Below are 23,325 nucleotides of genomic sequence, written 5' to 3'. Positions count from 1 at the left end.
GATAACATTAAAAAATGCAACATTTATAAACATAAGAGACTTTGCTGCACACATTGGGATTGTTTTGTTTGCATATGAGTCCATTAGGGGGCAGAAGTGTTCAGCTGGTTATGCTTAAGTTTTTACATGTAGTTTTATTTATGTGCGGGGCCGTGAAAGGCAGCCTGTTTTGGTTGAATGAGGCTTGCTCTGGAGACCCAGTAGGAAACTCTACAAGGGCTGGAACAGTGAGCCACATTTCCAATGACAGGTGCCTAACACCACAGAGCCCCCAACTCCATAATTCTGTAACTATAAGTCACGCAGACAATGTCCCAAGCTTCTGACATTCTGGCTAGACTCCACCCCCACAGTTACCTGACTATAGCCAGGTATGCTCCTCCCCACAGCTACCTGGAAACAGTAAGGTAGCCAGCCCACTATAAAAGGGGCTGCTTGACCCCTCCTCTCTCTCTTAAACTCTTACCTTTCTTACTCTCATATCTAGCCCTCCTTCTCTCCATCCCTCCCCACTTCTCTCCATGTGGCCATGGCTGATCTCCCTCTTTCTACCTTCTCTCTTTTTCTCTGCATTTCTACAATAAAGCTCTAAAACCATAGACTGTCTCTGCTCATCAAGGCCGGCTGTGCTTGAACAATGGGATAGGCTTTCCTCTAAAGAGCCCTGTGGTGGCACACCCCTTTAATCCCAGCACTCGGGAGGCAGAGGCAGGGGGATTTCTGAGTTCGAGGCCAACCTGGTCTATAAAGTGAGTTCTAGGACAGCCAGGGCTATACAGAGAAACCTGTGGGAACCACCCAGAGCTCCCTCTCCCCCTGCCCTCTCCTCCCTTAGGCTCTGGGATGACCGAGCCACCCTTGGGGCCCCTACTTTGTTCTCAGCTCTTCCGCGGTGTCCAGCAGCGTCTGAGATGCCTGAGACTGAGAACCTGTTATCTCTGGCCTTCCCCTGGCAGGCTGGATTCAGTGGCTTCCCACAGCCACCTTTATTCCCCATGCCCACTGCCCCGCATCCATGTAGGTATACGTGCCAGTGCCTGCACAGGCTAGATGATGCCGTGGAGCTAGAGGTGCAGACTCTTCTGACATAGGTTCTGGGAACTGAACTAGACTCCTACCGAAGAGTAGCAAATGCCCTTAACAGCTGAGCCATCTCCTCAGCCCACTGGGCTTCATTTTAAATGACTGGCTAGTTCTATTTCATTCAGACAGAATTGTCACTGTTGTTGTTATGGGAGTAGGAAGTACATCATGTCAATTGTTGAAAAGAATTCACATCTGATTCTCTGATCTAAACATGCTTTCAAATGTTTGTTTTAAAAAATTGAGTGAATCTGTGGCTTTATTACAAACGTCCCATCCTGACAATGCTCAAATGTGACTGAGGCATGTGACATGTTACAAGTTAAGAAGCTGTTCTGTTTGCACTGAGAAACTGAATTCTAGAAAGGGTGTGTAAGCTGTCCAAGACTACCTAGCCAGAAAGTGACAAACTCTGTCCTGCCTTTAGAGCCTTTAGAAGTGTTTCTAGCCACAATTCTATACTTCTTCCTCTCAGTATAGCTTCTTGCAGGCTACATACTAATCATTGATATATAATGCAATATAACCCCACATCTTAGCTGTTTATGGTTTTCTGTAGCGTTACCATCTGTTTTAAAGAGAAGTTACCTTGATGTGGGGAGAGGATAAGGATGCATATTTAGAATGTCATTAGTGCTTATGCTAGTTTAGTAAAATGGTGGAAATCTATCTAACTACCTAGGGCTAGTGAGGTCATGGGTCTTGGAGGAGAACCTACAATAATTGCCATTCTTACTACTACACTGCACTATACTTTGTCTGTTGTCACAGTCTCCACCCTCAGTGGCCTGTGGATATTCTCCTGGCCCTGTGCTGGGGATGGGGCAGGGAAAGGGTTTACAAAGCTCCAGAACGAGCCTGAAGGCAGATGGACAATATTCTAACTGAAGAACAGAAGACAGTTGTCTTTCTGGACTTCTCCTTGATAATTGTCTCTCAGAATTAACTGGAAGTTCACTATGAAATGAAAGGAGACAAAATGAAGCTTGGAAATACAGAATCTAGAGCCAGCCATGGAGGTGTTTCTGTAAGCCCAGTGCTCAAGAGGCTAAGGCCAGAGTCACCAAACTCCAAGCTTGCTTGAAGTAGATCTGGGTCACCCTGGGCCTGTGTAACAACCAAAATGGCAAATAGAAACAGAGTTTGTAAAACTTCCTAAGTCGCAAGACAGACCATAATAAAACAGTGGTACTTTGTAACTCAAAACATTCTCTTCTTAAATTTTTATTTATTGATCTTATATGTTTATGATTTGTGGCATGGGATATTAGCTACCACATGCATGTGAAGGTCATATGATGCTTTGTTTAATTTTTCTTTCCTTTCATCTTTATTCAGGTTTTGGGATGGAACTTGGGCTACCATGCTGCTCTACAAGCAACTTTACCTGACAAACCATCTCACCAGCCCTAGAAAATATACTTTTTGTTTATTTGTTTTGAAACAGAGTCTATTTATGTAATATGGGCTCTCCTGGAGCTTACTATGAAGTCCAGGCTAGCCTTGAACTCAACATAGATCTACCCACCTCTTCCTCCTGAGAGCTAGAATTAAAAGAGAGAACCACTATACTGGACTCTTAGAATATATTCTTAATGCTGGGCGTGGTGGCGCACACCTTTGATCCCAGCACTCGGGAAGCAGAGGCAGGCGGATTTCTGAGTTCGAGGCCAGCCTGGTCTATAAAGTGAGTTTCAGGATAGCCAGGGCTATACACAAAAACCCTGTTAATGAGAGGTTAATGAGAGAAGTTCAGAGAAACAGAGTTTTCTAAGGAATGGGGAGGAAGGGATTCTAGAACAAAGATGGAAGAAGACTCATTGTAGGTTTCTGAATTAGTCAAAAACTGCATGTCAACAATATCAAATTTAAGGGTAATTCTTTTAAAAAAGAGTTGATTTCATAGACAAGTTACTAAGCATCTGTGCCTTCATTTTCTTATTCAAATAAGAGCAGAAACAATTCCTACCACATGGAGAAAATCAGTTATCATTAAAAGTACTTAGAAAAATACCCAACACAAATCTGTTAACCAGATCTGATGTCTAATCTGAATTGTGCTGACTTTACTGACTTTAAAGAACTATGTAGGCTACTCCTTCCTCCCAAGTTGGTCCCTCCTCCCTGTTTGGACCACTTTTGTATCTTTTACTATATGAGTATGTCCAGCTTCTACTCTGTCAAATCAGGCTCAGTTTCATAACCTGCTAAGAGTCATAAATGTTCCACCAACCCATTCCTAGCAAAGAATCAAGGATTTTACTTCTCTCAAAAGATCCCTTAGGAGTCTAAAAAACTTAAAGATATAGCTACACAAAACTTCTCCCTGATCCCAGGAGCAGTTTCCAGAAGCAGGACTACTGGGGTTGTCAGGTTGAAGCCAAGGCAATGATCTACATTGCTTGGTAGATCATCATGGTAGATCCAACACATTGCTACTAGGATACTTGTATCCTTCATTTTTACCTTGAAGTTGCTTTAATTTTTCCAACTAGTTGACACTAACATGGTATTTAAATTTCTCTACCTATTTACCTTGGAGTTGTGTCTTAGTTTGGTTTCTGTGGCTTTGATAAGCACCATGACCAAAAGTGACATGGGGAGGAAAGTGCTGATTTGGCCCACAGATCACAGGCCAAAGTAAGAACTGAGGTAGAGGCCTTGACAGAAAGCTGCTTACTGACTTACTTCCCACGGCTTGCTCTGCCTACATTCATATGTAACCTAGGACCACAAGCCAAGGGCTAGGCCCTCCCACATCAGTCATCAATCAATAAATTGACTGACAGATATTTCCATAAGCCAATTTGATGAAGGCAATTCCTCAACTGAGGGTCTATTCTATTTCTTGAAGGCATTATTTATTGCAGGTGAATAGAACACTTACCTATTGCAAAGAACAAACACTGGATGAATATGAGCAAATTATGAAAGAATGAGTAGAAATCAATTTGCAAAGAGTAGAAATCAATAAAACCCAATCATCTGTCCCTCAAACTGTTGAACTACCTCTCCTTCACTCTGAAGGATTTGAATAACACACTTCAACACTGGAGATAGAACCCATGCCTGCTAGGCAGGAACAGAGCTGAGCCTTGTGCTCAGCCAAGTGAAGAGCATCTTGCCTCTTCAGGAAACAATGTGAGAAAGAAGTGTTGTGGATAGTTCTGTGCTGCTTGTATTTTATGTTAATTCTGCTCTCCCCGGAGAGGTTGTCTGAAATGAGGAATGAGTCACATGCTTGGGTGGTATCTTGTGAACCAATTTCCTAATGCATAAAGGAGCCAATCACTGGGTGAGTAGGCAGGACTTCTGTGTTGGATAGAGAAAGAGGGGAAGCAGGAGAGAGTTAGGTCCTTTTGGAACGGCGACAGCAGAGTGGTAAGATGTAGCTGCTAGTATTTCCTGGTATCATGGTAGATCCAAAAGTATTTGCCACTGGAGGAATCAGATTTTAATAAGGCTTACAAGATTAGGTTTTAGTTGTTGCACTCAGAGAATAAGTTACCATTTTTTCCTGAACAAAGTTGTGTCTGGTTTTAAGAGAGAAAGGTAAGGCTTCAAAGCATGGGTTTGCCAGATGAGCACCACAACAGCCTCGGGGAATTTGAAGCATGGGGCTGACCACCTGAGCAGAGGCACATTCACTAGAATGTGCTGCCCCTTCTTTTTCTAGTATTTCCCACAACAAAGAAGTTGAAAGTTAGAAAATTAAGACAACTCAAGGTTTCACTGTGTCAGAAAAACTCGATTCGATAACACCATTCTAAATACTCAGAACACATTGTACCTCCTGACATGATGCTTATAAAACAGGAGCACATCTTTTATGTGTGGATGTTACAAAAGAAACTAGTAATTTTTCCTTATTCACCTCTTCATCTTTTGTTTTCCCAAATGAGAAACTTGTCATTGTCGTTTGTATCTATAGAGAAAAGTTTCTTATTTTCAACCTATGTTTAAATCAATACAATGAGAAAATGTGTGTCATAAAGTAAAATCAATGTCATCTTATTTGCTATTTTTAATTAACCTGAGTGGATGTTTCAAAAACATATAGCATAGAGTGCATTTTTGAAATATACTAGTCAACTATGATCATATGGTAAATTCAATTTTATAGAATTACATCTCAAATAATTTACCATTTGAAATTGTACTAATCACAAAGCCCCTTTAAGCTAGTTTATGTCTTTGTTTGGTACATCCCATCAATAATCTGTTTTCCATTATTCAATAACTTCTTTGTCTCTCTTCATATTTTATGCAAACCTTTTTCATTTTCCAAAAGTAGTTAATATAATAACCATGATAAATGTAGCTAAATGAAAGCACTGTACTCTTTCTCACCTATACTATATAGTTTTATTACACGTATCATATCCACTCAGGTCTTTTTCTTTTGAGACTACAAGTGATGGCTAATTTGGTTATCAACATGAGACACCTGTGAAGAGGGACCATCAGTTGAGTAATTGCCTCCATTTGATTGGCATGTGGGAATTTTCTTGATCACTAAATAATGAATAAGGGCCAAGCCCACTACACCTAGGTATTCATATACATTCCTAGACAGCTCTATAAGAAAGGTAGATGGGTCTAAAGAGATGATTCAAAATTTAACTGTACTTCCTACTCCTATAGAGGATCAGGTTTAGTTCCCAGCCCCTACATGGCAGCTCACAAGTCAGGTATAATTCCAGTTATAGGGGACACAGTTATAGAAGACATTCTTCTAGTGTCTGCAGTCACCAGACAAGTGTGCAGGCAAAATATTCATGTGCATACAATAAAAATAAAGAAATCAGAGAGAGAAAGAAAGAGAAGGAGAGGGGGGAGGGAGGGAGAGAGAGAGAGAGAGAGAGAGAGAGAGAGAGAGAGAGAGAGAGCATACAGACATTCACCAGTGTTCTTCTGTGATCTCTGTTTCAGTTTCAGCTTCAGGCTTTTGCCTTGAGCTCCTGCCTTGGCTTCTTGCAATGATTACATGTAAGAAGAAACAATCCCTCTGCCCCAGCTTGCTTTAGACCAGTGTTTCAGTATATCAAAAAAGAATTAAACTAGGATAGTGGGTCTTGCTATTTCGTCCACTCTGGTCTTGAACTTATGACCTTCTTTCCTCAGAAAGAAGTCTATCCAAGATAGTGTTCTATGTGTAAGCCCCATGCTGACTTGTCTGGCATTTTTTAATATGATCATTGTAAATCTTTGCCTATAGGTCAAAGAAAACAAATGTTAAAATTTATAACATTTTCCATAATACTTCTAAAGCCAAAGGCACGTATGAGTGTGTCTTTCTTCCTCTGATGAACAAAGGAGTATGTACATAAACACATAAACGCATACCATATACTGACTGGTGGGCAAAATCACAGGTGCTGAAAAGTAGGAGTGGTGTCTTACATGTGGCATTGAACTAGAGTCAGTATTTGTGCTGAGCATGGCATGGGGCTTCACACTTGTCACATCACCGTGACACAGGAGGTAGAAGAAGCTGAGTGAGAGGTCACCATGCAGTTCCAGACTGGCCTGGGCTACCTGAGACCCTTTCTCAAAATAACACATAGACAGCATCTGTACTGGAACTTGTGTTTTGTATATTCTCTGAAAGGATGGGGCTTTTCAAATGTTTTGTCCTGGGTCTTTCTTGTAAGTGAAGGTAATTAAATGCATCCAAGTATAATTTTTGTTATTATTGTTCAAAGAAAGAATCCAGAAAACACATAATCATCTCACTCCCTGGCACACATATCAACTATCCAAAACTACCTGGACTTTATTCTATTTAAGACAGCAAAACCATGATATCTAATCTCTAAAAAAAAATTACCTCAGTATACTTGTTACAAATATATATAATACACATATATGTACATATATGTCAGGTTTCATATATACATTTGTCAGGTTTCCATAGTATTATTTTACTCAAATAGCTTTCATTAAAAGAAATGACAATTTTTTTCGTTTTCCTGTTTTAATAAAATTCACAGTTCAAATTAATGCAAATAAGGACAGAAAATTATTAATAAAAGCTTTTAAATATTAAATAAGAATTAAAAAACTGAACACAATATCTGACAAACACATCACTAAAATTATATGCAATAGTTATTTTTTCACTACTACTGAGATACAATTAACATAATTAAATATTTACCATACAATATTAACCATATAAAAATAATATTCCTAGCAAAAATAAGGCACAGTTTTAAATATTCTATTTACAATATGTGATCTTAAAAAATACTCTAACTTTTTGTGTCCATAACGTAAGCCAGGGAAGCGTCCTCTTCCTGTAGCCACTCATAGGTTTCTCCTGAGAAGTTACTTCATGCAAGTTCATACAAAACTAAACATGTCCATTTTTTATATTAAATATGATTCCAGGCACTTTTTCTTCAAATTATATTTGCTTCTTATGAAATGTCTGAAGTGGAAAAGAGAAGAAAAATAGTAAGAAACTGGTTTTCAAAATACAAAATATTTTAACACTTTTAATGGTTACAGTTACATTTTATATTATCTTTCTTTCTTCCTTTCTTTCTTTCATTTTTAGTTTTTTGTTTGTTTGGTTTTTTTTTGTTTTGTTTTGTTTTTCGAGACAGGGTTTCTCTGTATAGCCCTGGCTGTCCTGGAACTCACTCTGTAGACCAGGCTGGCCTCGAACTCAGAAATCTGCCTGCCTCTGCCTCCCAAGTGCTGGGATTAAAGGCGTGAGCCACCATGCCCACCTTTAGATTATCTTTCTTGAAATATGCTGAGGAAGCAGGCTAGTATGCAGACGCAGAGGAGGGAATTTTATACAGAAGGAAAATTATAATCTTCCTAATGACAGAAAACATGTAACACAGAAAAATGCTTCTAAAACGTATTAAACTTGCGATTATAACCACTTAATAAATAATCTGAAACAGGGCTGACTCAAAAGCGACACATACTGGATGCTCTTCCAGGAAATTTAGTTCAAACCACATGACAGCTTACAACTCCAGATCCAGGCACACACATGGGCAAAAACACATACACATAAGATAAAAGTAAATGAAATCTTGGATATATAGTAATCTGAAACAGGCATTTACACAGAATATTACAAAAGAAACCACCAAACTTCAAAACTGTTTCCATCTTGATTTTTTTTAGCAGGATCTAATATCAGAACCTGATGCAAACACAAGTACATGATCTACCTTTAAACTACATCCCAAGGCCCATGTTTTAAATAATCATACAATGTTAGGAGAGGAACAAGCCCAATTATTATATTAATCTAGGAACTTCATACGTTTAATGTAAAATACGTTAAAAACCAATAAAGGGAAAAATATGAATTCATTTAAGTAATTTCAATAGTTGAATGTATTTTATGTATTTATGTTTTGAAAATTCAAAAGGGTTGCAGCAGCTTAGAAGCAATCCATTCATATAATTTATCAGTGGATACTGAAATGAGTTAGCACAATTGCTTCACCTTACACAAGGAAAAATTTTGTGGCTGTGAATATTCAGAATTCACAGTGCTTATGTTTCTAATTTGCAATGGCTGCTTTAAAATAATAAGAATAGCAACAATGGGACAAGACAGCTTCAACTGATTCATCACATACAATCACTATTTTAATTATGTGTGATAGCACTTTAGTATTATGTGTGGAATTATACACTTCACTGTTTTCAACACAGGAAAGTTTCAGCACCTCAGAAGTCTGTGAGGTGTGCAAAAATCTGTGATAGGCTGAATTACACAGGCCAATGCAAGGTGCTTGGGAATATTTCTAGAATACTGGTACTCAGAACTGCCACTCCCCACCATCTTGACCTGAAGAACCAAGTGCCTTGTAGCGAATTATCCATGGTACTGAGAGCAGACCTCCCACCCCCACCCAATTGACTTTGTACCACACTGGAAAAGAACTCAGATTAGAAACAATCAGGTAGCAAAAACATTAGACTCTTTCGGTGTTTTGTGTAGAATCTACATTTATAAACTACAATTATAATTTATCAGGGTTGGAGAGACGGCTCAGTGATTAAGAACACTGGCTGTTACCCCAGAAGACTCAGGTTTAGTTCCCGGCACCTACATGGCAGCAACTGTCTGTAATTCCGGTTCCAGAGAATCTGGCACCTCACACAAACATGCATTCAGGCAAAGCATCAACTGACATAAAAATAAATAAATAATTAAACATAATTACCTGCCACTGAAGGGCAGCGACCTAACTTTTACTCAAGGTGATAGTGTAATACCAGGGGCAGAACTGAATTCCAAGCCCAAGGTCTTGCTCAAGGACATTCTAGGACTGTTGGAACACTGACTTTAGCTATGTCAGAATTCAATCTTAAAAGGCACTTATAATAACATAATCTTAAAAGAGAGCACGTAGATCCATACACTAGACTAACGCAGGAATAGAAAATTAATGTATGGGTTAGAGAGAACGCCAGACTCCAAGAACGAGTTTCTGTGAAACTCTTTTGCTTCATGAGCAGCTTTCAAGCCTCAGCCTGTTACACTGACTTGACTGGAGAGCGTGACAATTACCATTTCTATTGAGCTGTTACAATTTTACAAATAAATACTTTCTTTCCTTGGGTACCTAGAATAATTAATCCAGCATACAACTTTGAATTTATCATTTCACTTTGCCATGTAATGGGCTAAAGTATATGATAATTTTGTCACTTCAACTTCCCTGTATTTATAATTATGACTTTTGTTTGTTTTTGAGATGGGCTTTTGCTATATTGTCCATTCTTGAGTCTATTTCTCCAGTGCTGGAATTACAGCATACACCGCCATGACCACCTAATTGTTTTCCTATCTTGCCAATATCCTTTATGGTTTTTTTTTTAGTGTGTACTATGTAAATTAAAGTTTTAAAGCCTACTATTTTCTCCATTATGAATTTGACCATTTAAGATAAACCTGTTAATAGTTGTTCACCTGTGTATCTGTGGAATGCTCCTGTATGATACTAATGAGACTGAAAACTATTGAAGTCTTTTTGACCACTAAGGACTGGTAAGGCTTTGAGAAAAACTATTTATATTCCTTAATGTAACTGCTTAGAAGACATTTAAAATTAACTCACTAAAACAGCACATTTAGATAAAGTTTGAACTAGGGTAAAAAAATCCATTTAGTAAGTTTATGCTAAGGATAGCTCCCCAGCTTCTTGGACTCTTCAAAATTTTCTGGTTTTTTTGTTTGTTTGAGGTTTTGTTGCTGTTTTTGTTTTTGTTGTTGTTTGAGACATGGCCTCACTAATAAAGTAAAGCAGGTTACCCTCAGACTCTCCTGATCTAGTCTCTTGAGTGCCAGAATTCTGAATTTGGGGTTACAGGCAACATTCTCTTAATAGAGACTCATGGGGCTGCTGGTACAGATCAGTGGTAGAGAAAACACTTGCCTCCTGTGTGCAGACCCTGCATCTGATCTCCATCACCATAGAGAGGAGAAAGTGAGTGGAAGGAAAGGAAATGAGGAACAGGTTAACTGTTGGAATAATAAAAATAAATAAATGAATGAATAGACAGACAGACAGACAGACAGACAGACAGACAGATTAATACTCACAGCACAAGTTTCCTAGGTCTGGGAGCATAGTGGACTCACAGCTAATCTTGTCAGCAATCTAGCACATCTTTTATAATCTAGGAAAACCATTTAAATGTAATAATACATATAATTAATTGCTATGAATTCAAAAGAAATAATGTTATTGTCATTGATTCATGTGACAACCATAGTTTTTAAAGCACCTGGCATATTAGAAGCTTAACAATGGGTTTTGTTACTCATTCCTGGGAAAACATTTGGAAATTTGACGCCTTTGCTTTAAAGATGAGCAAACAGCTTCCAATGTGACTTATCTCATAGCAGCTGAGAGTTTAACTCCCCAAACTGCCCTTTCTCCACCAAACTGTGTTGTCATCCACTGTCTTTGCATTGAGGTTTTGCCTGGTTAATTGAGTTGGGTTTTGTATGTATGTATGTATGTATGTATGTATGTATGTTTGTTTGTTTGTTTTGTTTCATTTTGTCAACATGGTACAGACTAGAGTCAACTGGGAAGAGGAAACTTACTTGAGGAATTGCCTCCATTAGATAACCCTGTAGGTACATCTGTGGGGAAATTTCTTGGTTAATGACTGATGTGGGAGGGCCCAGGCCACTGGGGGTGGTGCCACCCTTGGAAAGGTGCTTCTGGGATATAAAAGAAAGCCATGTGGAACAAGCCAGTAAGCAACATTCCTCCATGGCCTATGCTTCAGTTCTGGCTTTGAAGTTCCTACCTTGGCTCCCAGACTGTGATGTTAAAGTGTAAGCTGAAATAAATCTTTTTTCCCCAATCACTCTTGGGGAAGAGTTCTATCATAGCAACAGAGAAGCAAACTGGAACAAGACTAGTGTGGTTTTTTTTTTTTTTTCCCCTAGTCATTAAATGTAAGTTTAATAAAAAAAAAAAATATATATATATATATATATATAAATCTAACTCAACATCCTAAGTAAAGTTCAGTACTCTGAAAGATCATCTAGCTGATAACAAACACAATGCTCAAAAGTTACTCATTGAAAAGAACTTTTAGATTTAGAAAGGAATTTGAAACAGGTGACTCAGCTAACAGTATACTATCATAAGTGGAAGTTTTGAACATAGCCTTTTAGTGCTATGTTTGGAATTATTATTAACTCCAGTAACTTAAGTATTCAAAAGAGCTCATTGCTCAACAGGCTATCATCATTCACAAAAATCCAGCACACACTGTACAAATGACATGATATAAACAACATTTATCTCAAAATAACTTAGGAAAAGATGTTGACTTGTACTTCATAGACAGCTTGCTTTTTTTTCATTTATGTGAAAAAGTACTTTATTTATACCAAGGAATTTGAATAATGATGAATGGTTTCAGTCCTGACAAACATTCTGGTCTTTAGAAATATCTGGCTGTTTTTAGATTTGGAAATATTTCCAACCAGAATATGATCTTTCATTCCTAATAGTTTCAACAGTACATCTAACCTTGTGCACTGAAAGGTTATAAATAGCATCTCATCCAATGTTTAGTCTATTATGTCCCACCCAAAGACTGTTGAAATGTAAAATTATATGCATTTCTTGTTGGATAACTTTTTTTTCTAAAGTCTGCCCAGACAACTTACAAGCTGGCGTCGAGCAATCCCGGGTATTGTGATAAAGTCGATGGAAGTGTTTGCTACATTCAGCTGAAAATGTGACAGGCCCTGGAAAATGGGAAAGAATGCTTATTATAAACAGAGGCATGTCTTCCAAACAAATTGCTTGCACTCTGTGCATGGAGATCATGGAACTGTAGTTTCCATCCTTCTTGTCCTTTAAAGAACTGGCCTGAGAATTCCTCCCTTCACCCAAACTCAGTGGGAGGCAGTGCACTTTGATCTAAGTTCACTCCTCATTCTCATTCTCATTCTCAGTGTCTCACATCATAGAACCATCAAATGATGCTACTGAGTAACATGACAGAGACAGTGCAGATAAGGAAGTGGCAGTGTTAGATAGAGTAGGTGTGGTCTTGCTAAAGGAAGTGAGCCTCTGTGGGGGCAGGATTTAAGGCCTCCTGTGCTCAAGCTACACTCAGTGTGTCCAGTGTGTCACACAGTCTCCTTCTGCTGCCTATACAGAACTCTTAGCTCATCCAGCACTGTGTCTTCCTGTTCTGCCATGTTTCCCACCATGATGCTAATAATGAACTGACCCTGTGAAACTGTAAGCCAGCCCCAATTAAATATTTTCCTTTATAAGAGTTGCCTTTGTCATGGAGTCTCTTTATGGCAATGAATCCCAAAGTCATATGATTCTCAATAAATCATCCTTTCTATTTTCTTCTAAAATATCCTTTATATTCTGTTGCTTATTGAGTTCTGGTTCATACAAGTTAATAGCAGTTGACTGAAACACAGTTGATCTGCAAGCGTCTTCTCGACATTAATCTCCATAGCTTCATTGTCATAGACTGGATTTTATATAGTCTTTTTTTTTTTTTTGGTAACTGAGTCACTAATAAAGCATGCACTCACCTGTGAAATGCTTTATGAATTTGTCTTTCAATGTCAAGTCTCTTGGGAATATTTCTGAAAAGAAAAAAAAAGACTTTGTAATTTCTAGGATAGATTTCCACTATAAAAACATAAATATAGCACTAAACACATAGATCCATGTAGGGTGCATAGCTGATCTCAAATCTCTTGCTTTAGTTCTAATAACTTTCCAGGGCTCTAGAGCTCTAGCAGAACTTCCTGCTTGCTCTACAGCTCCCCAGGGGAACCTTATAGATCACTCACTAATGTAGAGATACAGCTGATTGCTGGACTTTCTGGCTGTTTCTGGAGGAAACAGCTCCTCCAACCCTGTTTCCCAGCCTGAGTGAATAGCAGCATTCTTTATCCCTTGCATATCTTGTGTTTTGAATGCCAATGGCCCCCAATGAGCCCACAAGGTGTGGCATTATTCAAAAGTGTGGAATTGCTGAAGTGGTATGGCATTGTTGGAGGAAGTGTGTCACTAGGGCATTTAAGGTCTCAGAAGCTCAAGCCAGGTTCAATGGTTGACTTGCTCTTCCTGATGCCTGTTGATTTAACTGTAGAACTCTCAGCTTCCTCTTCAGTACCATGTCTTGGTGCCACCATGCTTCCCACAAGGATTATAATGAACTAAACCTCTGAATTGCAAGTCACCCCCAATTAAATGTTTTCCTTTCTAAGAGTTGACATGGTCACAGTATCTCATCACAGCAATAAGACCCAAGCTAAGACAATGGCCTACATCAAAAAGTTCATCTTAACTGCACTTTTCTCTCTCCACTCCATCGCACTATGAGTGAGTTTGCATACTCCCTCTCCAAATATTCATCTAGGTTCTTGCATTTCTATTGTCTACTGACCCAGATATCATACTTCTGTGACTGTGACTAGATAACAGCCTCCTAACCTATCTTGTTCTCGCTATAATTCTTTCTCCAGAACAGCAGCCAGGGGAAGCAAAGCTGAGATTCTCTTGAGGTCATTCATGAGATTGACCTGCTTATATGACTTTAGCTTGGAATGAAACACAACCTAAAGAAGAGGCTTCACTTCAGACCTCACTGCTACTCACTAAAACACGTCATCCAAAAGGCAGTTTATAAAATCCTCTAGCAGCACACACATACATGTAATAGAGAAGAAAACAAATTTCATGAATATTTAAGCCTTGGGGTCTGTTGTCAGTTGTATATTTACTTTTTCTTGCAAAACAAAAGAAACAACGCCAACCCCCTGGATTTGCACTTATTTATTTTGTGTTTGATGGCCTATGTAACATAGGATGTATGTGGTCAGAAGACAAATTGCAGGGCTTGGTTCTCTCCATCTAGCATGTGGGTCCCAAATATCCAATTTAGACCACCAGGTTTGACAGCAAGCATCCTTTCTCACTCCGCCCTCTCACTGGCCCTATGTGTTGTACATTTAGACATATGATGTTTTGAGTTCTTTATAAACCACATGTGCTCTGAATGAGGCATGAAGGGCACATTTGTCCCCTCTAGATGAATCAGAGTTCATGAAGCCTGAGCAATGTTGATGGAGTCCCAGGGTACGAGATAGTTCTTTATATCCTAGGAGGTGAGGAATGTGTGAGAACCCTTCTTGTAGAAAAGCTACCTTTCCTAGCAGTGTGTAAGCTCAGAGCACGAGTGTGAGAAGGGAAAGAAGGCAGCATTCAGGGATCCAAGCATTGCTTCTGTGTGACAGTGAGCACCAGCATTTTGGAAATCATCACAAACAAGTTGTTTGGAGCTGAATGGGTCAGAACATTTACTGTGCAAGCATTAAAACCTAAGTTCAAATCTCCAGTTCCCAAAGAAAATGAGTATTGTTGATGTTCCAACCTATAACCCGATCACTGAAGGGAATGAATAGACAAACCATGAGTACTCACTGGCTGGCTGGCCAATCTAACCAAAAAGCCAAACTTCTGATTCAAATATGCTATCTCGAGGAGTTTGACAAGGGATTGAAGGAGTTGAGGGGGCTTGCAGTACCATGGAGGTGCATATGTGGCAGAAGATGGCCTTTTCTACATCAGTGGGAAGAGAGACCCTTAGGCTTGAGGGTGATCAATGCTCCAGTGTAGGGGAATTCCAGGGCAGGAAGATGGGAGTGGGTGGGGGGTAGGTGGGGGATCACCCTCATAGAGGCAGGGGGAGGGGGATGGGATAGGGGGTTTCTGAAGGGGAGACCTAGAAAGGGGAAAAAATTTGAAATGTAAATAAAGAAAATATCCAATAGAAAACGATGCCATCTCAAGAAAATAAGGCAGAGAATGATAGAAATGTCTTCCTCTGATTTATACATGTATACACATCTGTATACACACCGGAACAATCACATGCATACAGCAGAAATACTGATTTAACAGAGAAATAATAAAAATTATTTGATACTATTTACATAGTTTTCAAATTACATATGTGATAAGAAAATGATATCAAATGGACTGTTTCTTACTACCCAAAACCTCTTACTACATGTCTCACTGACCAGTGGGAACACCTGGAAGCTTTTTGTAAGTACAACAGCAGACTGATTTCCAGTGGTTTCTGGTTTGCTTAGAGCAGTTCCCATGTTGTATGCAGTGTCCATGTCTGCTTAGGATCTACATAGGACTAGTAGAGTAGTTGTGGCCACTTTCTCAGACCCTAAATATAGAGAAAATAGGTGCATATCCATTAACAAATGACAAGAGTCCAGTCAGAGTTGTACATCTGTGGTTCTTGCATCTTGAGACTTAGCCACTGTATACTGAATATTTGAGGAAAAATGTGTCTGGAGGAACTGTGCGCAGACCTTTCACTGGTCATTATTCCCTAAACAATGTTTAGTAATACTATTTATATAGTATTTCATTGATATTCAATGTTATAAGTAATCTAGAATAAGTTCAAGCATTCAAGGGACATGTGTAAGTTATATTAAAATATTACATCAGGTTACATGAAAGACCTGAGCTTCTGCGGCTCATGGCAACCACAGAGTATTTTGGAACCAAGCCTCTATAGATACTAAGGAGATTCTGTACTGTTTTAGTTTCCCAGAGCTACCACAACAAAATTTCAGAAATTGGATGCCAAACATTACCAGAAACTTACTGTCTAATAATTCTGAAAGCTTAATAAGTCTGAGATCAGGGTGTCAGTTGGGCAACTCTCTGTGAAGGGCTCAAGAGAATGCTCTTTCCAGTCTGTTTTCAGCTTCTGTGGTTCCTAGAGCTCCTGGCATTCTGGGGTGGCACTTGAGTCTTACTTTTGTCTGCATATGGCACTCTCCGCTATCTCTGGAGCTTCCTGTGACCATCAACTTGTAAGGATTCCTGTGAAGCTGAACCAAGGCTCCTCTCTTTCATACTCTGACCTCACTTTAACTAGCTACACACAGAGTTACACTACTTCCTAGTAGAGTCATGTTACCTGAGGCAAAGGGCCAGAACATATTTGGGGAGAATATACAGTTCAATTCATATGGAAATCTGAGCTCACTAAACAAACTGAATTTTATGATGCAAGAGTCTATTACAAGGCTTTGAGAAAGAGACCAGCATTGGACAAGTCGGCTACTATGTGCTGTGAAGATCTAGCTACCTGCAAAGTTCCCCCAATGAAAGATCTTCTAAATAGGATGTGTTCCATGTTCACTGTTACTGTTTTACCATTGACAGTTCCAAACATTTACATAATATAGAACTTGTTCTACATCACTTATACTATTTCAGTGTGTTTTGGCCACAATGGTTGTACTAGTTTTCTAAAAGCTTTCGAAAATAAAAATAATTATTTGAGAAATCCCTTTATCCTCACAACTATCCTTACAGAGGCAGAGTTCCTAATACCATGAGAATCAGAAATTTAAGATTTCTATAAGTTTTAAGAGAGTGTTTAATTTCATTTTTGTCTTTCTTTGGCAAATTCATATACAATTCATACACATGCATGTCGATTATATTTGCTCCATTTCTCTCTCCACCTCATACAGAACACCTTATCCTTCTCTCAGCCGTAAGAGTGCTATATTTTTATTAGTCATTTTTATGTGTAAGGGTGTTTTGCCTACATGCATGTCTATGCACTGCATGCATGTCTGATGCCCAAGGAGGCCAGAAGAGAATGCCAGATCCCCTGGGACTAGAGTTATAGATAGTTGAGATCAGCAATGCTGGTGCTGGGAATCTAGTCCAGGTCTCGTGGGAAAGAAGCCAGTTTTATTAACCACTGAGTCATTTCTCCAGTCCAAGACGGCTATATATTTAAAATAACTTTTTTTTTATTATTGAGCAGATTCCAGAGAGTTTATACTGTTTGGTATTCCCAAAAACTCTACCCCACACACCTCCTTTGATAACTATGCATCAATTTATTGTACTTAGTGAACTCATACGGATACCTAGTCACCCAGAGAGGTCCATATTCTCTGAATTTTCAGGTGGGCTTGCTTCTTACTCAGTGTCCTCTTTCCACCCTATGGCCTCACATTACAATCATCATGTCTCCTTGTGTCTTCTAATTCTGATGTTTTTTCCATCTTTCTTTTTGTTGTTACTATTTTGAGACAGGACACTCAGCTGATCTGGAAGTCACTATACATGCTAGGCTAGCCTTCAACTTGTGATAGTCATAGCCCATCCCCCTGAGATCTCTGATTGCTGATAGCACAGTCTGATATATTCCATGCTGATATTAGGTAACTTCAACAGTTTTATGTAATCCTGGTGAAAATTTTAGTAGAATGTCCTTTTGATTTGTGCTTTTCTTATGGGTAGACTGGAATTAAGGGTTTAAGAAATATCTCATAGGTATCATTTTAACCTGATCAAGTACACATCAGCATAATTATGTTTGCTGATATTAACATTTTTTATCTGGTGTAGGTAGCATTTATCTTGTGTGCTTCCATGGTAGAGTTTCTGCTTGCCCTTCTCTAGAAGGCTGTAACTGTATTCTATTCTTCTCCTGAACGTGCATATATGAACAATTTAGAATGCTGCATGGTACATGTCTCCCCCAGGCGGTCATCTAGTCATACCAGTGTGGACCCATAGATGTTTATTTTTACATTGGCTTACATTCTAACACTGCTTTCTTTATTCTCTTGATGAAATAAAAGGGATCCAGTTTGGGCAATTTTGTTTTTTGACATTTTTGACATTGTAAGTGTTTTGCCATTTTTGTATACTACGTTCTATTTTCTGGCTCTCCTGTAGCCTCTAGGTTCATCCAGTGTAACTACCTGCCCTATGTCTGTCCTAACCCTGGAGTCAGTTTTGTTAAGAGGAAAGCCTTGTTCCTTTAATTGTAAATAGTACTGAATTTTGGATGGACCTTACTACTGAGATATGTTGTTTCTATGACTTCTAGGCTGACATAAAGAAGCATGTGGGCGGCGGCTCCCCCCCCCCCCCCCCCCCGCAACGTCCCGTCCGCTCTCTGGAGGGCCGAGCTCCGCGCTGCCCTTCGCCCTTCGCCTTCCGCCCTCGGCCGCCGCCCGCGCGACCCTCGTCCCTGGCCCATGGCCAAGCGGCGTGCGGCTGAGGCGCTCACGTTCCGCGTGCCTTGGAAGCCGTTCCTGCTCAGCGACATCCCCGAGGAGCCGCTGCTCTGGGTCTCGCCGTCTAGGATGGCTCGGCCCCTCAAGCGCCAGGGGGACGCGGGGACCATGGCGGAGCAAGCGACGCGGCGGTGGGGACGACAGACAGTAGCTGCAGGGCTGTAGCCGCGAGCCCGGAGAGCCACCTCCTGGCGAGTAGGAGGAACCCCGGGCCCGGGCGGCGGCGACAGCATAGAAAGCGCGATAGCCCGCAGGTAGCCCACAGGGTGCACTGCCAGCCTGAAGAGTTTTGGCAGTATAATACATTCCAGTATTGGAGGAACCCTCTGCCACCTCTTCAAGATCTGGCAGCTCTTGAAGATGGGAGTGCAAACAGCCTGACAGAAACACTTGAGGACAAGAATGAAGGAGTTGAGACTGACATGGAGTCCTGACTGAAGCGTCTGAAGAAATGGAATTCACTGAATTTGAGGCGACCTAAAGGAAAAGTTTTTTTGTTTTTTTGTTTTGTTTTTTTTTTTTCCATACTTGACGTGATCCTTTTTTCAAACCTGAAAACTGAGAAAGGGTTTTGGGATAAATAACTAATGACTGCTGAATCTCCTAATGGAGAGTGGAGAGCTGCCGAGGGTGTGGGACAGCTGCAGGCAGAATACTTCGTGTTTGCATTTTTTTTTCACAAACATGTTTTCTTTATGAGTTCAGTGTGCCTTTCAATCATTACACAATGTACAGACATGATCCACCGAATGATTGCTGCTCCACAAATGGGTAAACAATGATTTATGAAATGCTAGACAAAACGCTTCTACAAGCAGAGTATTGTTTTCTGCCAAAAAAAAAAAAAATCAACTTCAGGCATACATTTGTGTGTACATATATTCCTTGAGAATGCTACATTAGCAGTGCATAAAGTTTATTCCATAAAAAGAGCTAAAAGAGAATTCGATTTTCAAGAGACTCGATGCATTGTGCTTTCAGATACAAATCCTAAGAGGAGAAAGACCAGCTGCTGTGACAACAGTTAAACACACAGATGTGAGACGCCACAGAACACTATCAAGAAATGGAAGTCGTTGTGCTGAGGGGGCTTTTTTTTTGGTAAATTTATTTGAATAAATAAAAACTTAAAAAACATCCCAGTGGCCAATACAAAATAGACACGGGCATCTAGGGCTTTCTCTACTTGGCTTAAGAGTTTGAATGAAAAAAATTCATGTCCTCAGAAACGAATTGTCATCTGACATTCCTAACCAGGGCAAGTCACTTACACTCAGGCAGGCAAGGGACCTGGGAGAAACCCAAAAAGTGATTTTCTCCTTAATACATCAAAGATTAACCAGAAGTAAAGCCAGGATGGACCAATTAATTTAAAAAATGCCTACCTTTCTTTAGAAACAGAAAAACCAATCTACTTGTGTGAGGTGCCTGTTGTCTGAACCACAGTCTGTTGTGTAGCTCACAAGCTCATTTCAATACATCTTGTCTTCTTTGAAGAGTCCGGGGTAAGCATGATCGCTCAGTAAGTACCTTATGTTTTCAACCCCTCACACACTGACTGTTTCCCCTCAGAAACACCACAGCAGCTCCTTGTAATGATGAGGAAATCTGTGACTTACATAGTAATGTTGGTGCTTGCGTCTCGGCAATAAATGCCATTTTATATTTTCAAGCTGGTCAATTGTTCATTTAGATCTAAAACTTTGAAGGACCCATGACCCTTATCAAAGTGAGTTCAAAATAAAAAAGATGAACAATAACGTTGAAGTTATTTGCACAACAGGTATAGATTTAAAAAGAATGTTCTCAAATAATTTCCTAGGTGTCACTCAGAAGTATCTTTGTTGTCTGTAACATTAAGTGCTACAGTCCTTCAAATAAAATTATAGACTAATTGAAAATATATATTATACCTTTGCAGTTATTTGAAATCATTCAATAATTTGTAGTGTGTTAATGGAGTGAAAGAGATAAAAGGCAGTCCACATTCATATTTTAAGATAAATTTGCTTCAGAAGTCAGTTTCAATCCTTGTTCATGTTCTAAGTATAGCCATTGTGATAAGACCTAAGATATAAGCAGCCACTAGTTTTTGATTCACACTTAAGTGGAGGTAGAGAGGCACCAGCGATTCCATATCCCCTAGAGTAAGCAGCATCAGGGCCGCAATACATCCCACACCCAGGAAGACAGTTAGCAAACTAGGTCCTGAAGAGACGGCTCTGTTTTCTGGTTGACATGACTACTCAAAAAACACACTCTCGGTTAAGTGTTCCTTTATTCTCTTCTCCTCTTCCTTCTGTTGTTCTTTAGCAGACGGGAGAAGGGTGGCAATAACCTCTTTCCTTCCCAAGGCCTTCCTCTGGCTTTGTTCAGAAACCTGGAGGCGGAATTTGTCTATCACACCATAGTGACAGAATCAAACATCTCTATGACGAATCACAATATCCACACAGCTCTGTGGCTTCACTGCACCAGCAGCATCAACGACAACATACTTATTTGGAGTCGTACACAAAACTTTGAACTTTAAAGCAAACTCATAGGGATTGTACAGAGTCAACACTTGTTTATGTGTTGACTGATCATCTGCATAAAATATTAGCTCCGTGGGAAACACAAAGACAGGAAGATTCCCTTCCACTAACTCTGGTTGTCTTTTTTGTTGATGCATTGGCACTGGATCCCCCTTGCTGCAGCTTCTGTCTTTACAGTCTCAAATCTACTTTGGACTTTCTTAGATTCAGTTAAAAACTCCAAAGCATTTTGGTAATCTCAGCAACACTGACTCCTCCCGTGTATGCATTTTTAATGAAAAGTTTTGTTCACGCTCTTGACTTTGAAGATGCTTATCTTGGAAAAGGAGGTTTTGGCAGTTTCAGAGGAAGCCCTCAGGTCTGCTACACTTGTTCTGTCAAATGTCCCTTTGCACCACAAAGCTTATTTGTGGTACACGGAATGAATACATTTATACAGCTGATGCTCATAAATACTCGCTAGTACATCTTATTGGGTGCCCTTGGTTGAACAAATAGGAGACTTGAGTATCTATGCAAAATTAAAATGTGAGATTGTTTCTGAAAGCTAACCTTGTTTTAAAAGAGTGGAAACTTAAACTAGTGAGAACTTCCATTTGGGTAGCGTGTTTTACCTTTCACTATTTCCTGTTTATTAAAACAGTACAGGCAATGAATATAGCCAAACAATGGATAGAGAACAGTAGGATTCAGACGCCTGCCCCTCCTGCCTTTTTCTGAGGTGAAAGAAATATCTGGTCAGCTTACTGATTTTGTTTTGAGGACATTTTTTATATAGTGTATATTACTTTAGACCTGTAGTTCTCAACACTGATAGCACTTTAACCATCTCTGCTCGAGCCCTGGTCCTAGAGAGATCTCATTCAATTATTTGAAGGTGGCTTTACACATAGGTTTTTGTTTTATTTTGGATTTTTTTTGCACTGATTCTTTATCCCTGAATTGTACAGGTGGGGCCAGAACCACTAGACTAGCAGCCTTTCTTGTTTAAAGGAGATCACTAGTGTGAGCTGAAGCAATGCCTCTTCATTCGTTTTGTCCGTATCTTCTTATGTTACTTGATTTTTGTCATTACTAAGTTATTGTGTTACAGTTTTATTTTTAATAAAGTACACTGTTTATGTTTGGAAAAAAACAAAACAAAACATGTGGTGTTAAGGAGTGACCTGACTTTAATATGTTCTGTGCTTAAATTACTTCTAAAGTTTCACTGGGGTGGTAGATAGAATATATTTTTAAGATGTATGGCAATAGGGTATAGACTCACCTTCTGATACTGTAAACACTTTCTTTTATGATTTCTTAGTCATGGTGTTTGTTTGTTTATGTGTTTTATGGTGATAGAAAAGGAATTAAAACAACACAATGTCCAAGAAGCTAAAGTTTGTGTTTACTGGTTTGCTGAGGGCCATGTAGGAAGAATGACAAAGGGCTTTAGAACTCATGGAATTTGGCTCACTAGTCACCACTGCCACAATGGATGTGTGTGCAACTCTGAGGACCATGTGTCCTGAGGACTTCAGGCTGTTATGAAGTTCTGCTCTGCTTGCTGCCTTCATGTCCCTCTTGATCTAAGAATTGTATTGAAAACTTTAACGGGGCTCCCAGCCCCTCACTGGGCAGTATGACTGCCACACACAATAATAATGATTGATCTCTTTTAGGCATTGCTGCTGGAACAGATTAAAAATTCAATCATCACCCTAGAGAAGAACTTAGAGATGTAGATTGTCAGCAGTGACCACTAACCTTAGAAAACAGTTGGAAAAATAAAATTATTAGTGAAGCTAGATTGAGATGTTTTTTGCTACTGGCTTTGATGTAGCAACTTTTAGGGAAGAATTTAAAGTTCAGAAAGGCACACTCTTATTAGTTAAACTAGGGACCTTTTATGGTCAGGGAAGAAACTGACTTGACTCTCATTGATGATTGATTTTTTTATACCCATTTTGCCCTTAGCTTCCTGATATGATTTAATAGGAATTGCTGATGAGTAAATTTGCATTTTTGAGATTTAAAGTAGATGCGACTGATTTTAATATAAAAATTTACATTTTGATTCTTTTAAGA

At 39.4% G+C, this 23,325-nt stretch overlaps 1 protein-coding gene and 2 pseudogenes across 1 annotated transcript in view; 1 reads left to right on the top strand and 2 right to left on the bottom strand.

Annotated features, from left to right (window-relative positions):
- Positions 1-7,054: 7,054 nt before the first annotated feature.
- The window catches only part of Alkal1 (ALK and LTK ligand 1), a 35,401-nt gene continuing 19,130 nt past the window's right edge, over positions 7,055-23,325 (bottom strand). The window contains exons 2-5 of the mRNA NM_001195732.1: positions 13,160-13,213; positions 12,266-12,346; positions 10,670-10,746; positions 7,055-7,516 (exon numbers count right to left, since the gene is read on the bottom strand). Coding sequence (NP_001182661.1) covers positions 10,682-10,746; positions 12,266-12,346; positions 13,160-13,213 — 200 coding nt within the window. The 3' untranslated portion in view covers positions 7,055-7,516; positions 10,670-10,681. The remainder of the gene's footprint in view (positions 7,517-10,669; positions 10,747-12,265; positions 12,347-13,159; positions 13,214-23,325) is intronic.
- On the top strand, positions 18,580-22,382 carry Gm7417 (predicted gene 7417; annotated as a pseudogene).
- Gm2147 (predicted gene 2147) lies at positions 19,394-21,512 on the bottom strand (annotated as a pseudogene).

The sequence above is a fragment of the Mus musculus genome, chromosome 1, assembly GCF_000001635.26.
Source record: "Mus musculus strain C57BL/6J chromosome 1, GRCm38.p6 C57BL/6J".
NCBI classification, from domain to species: Eukaryota; Metazoa; Chordata; class Mammalia; order Rodentia; family Muridae; genus Mus; species Mus musculus.
The sequence above is the reverse complement of the archived record's forward strand: the minus strand, read 5'-3'. Positions and strand labels throughout refer to the sequence as shown.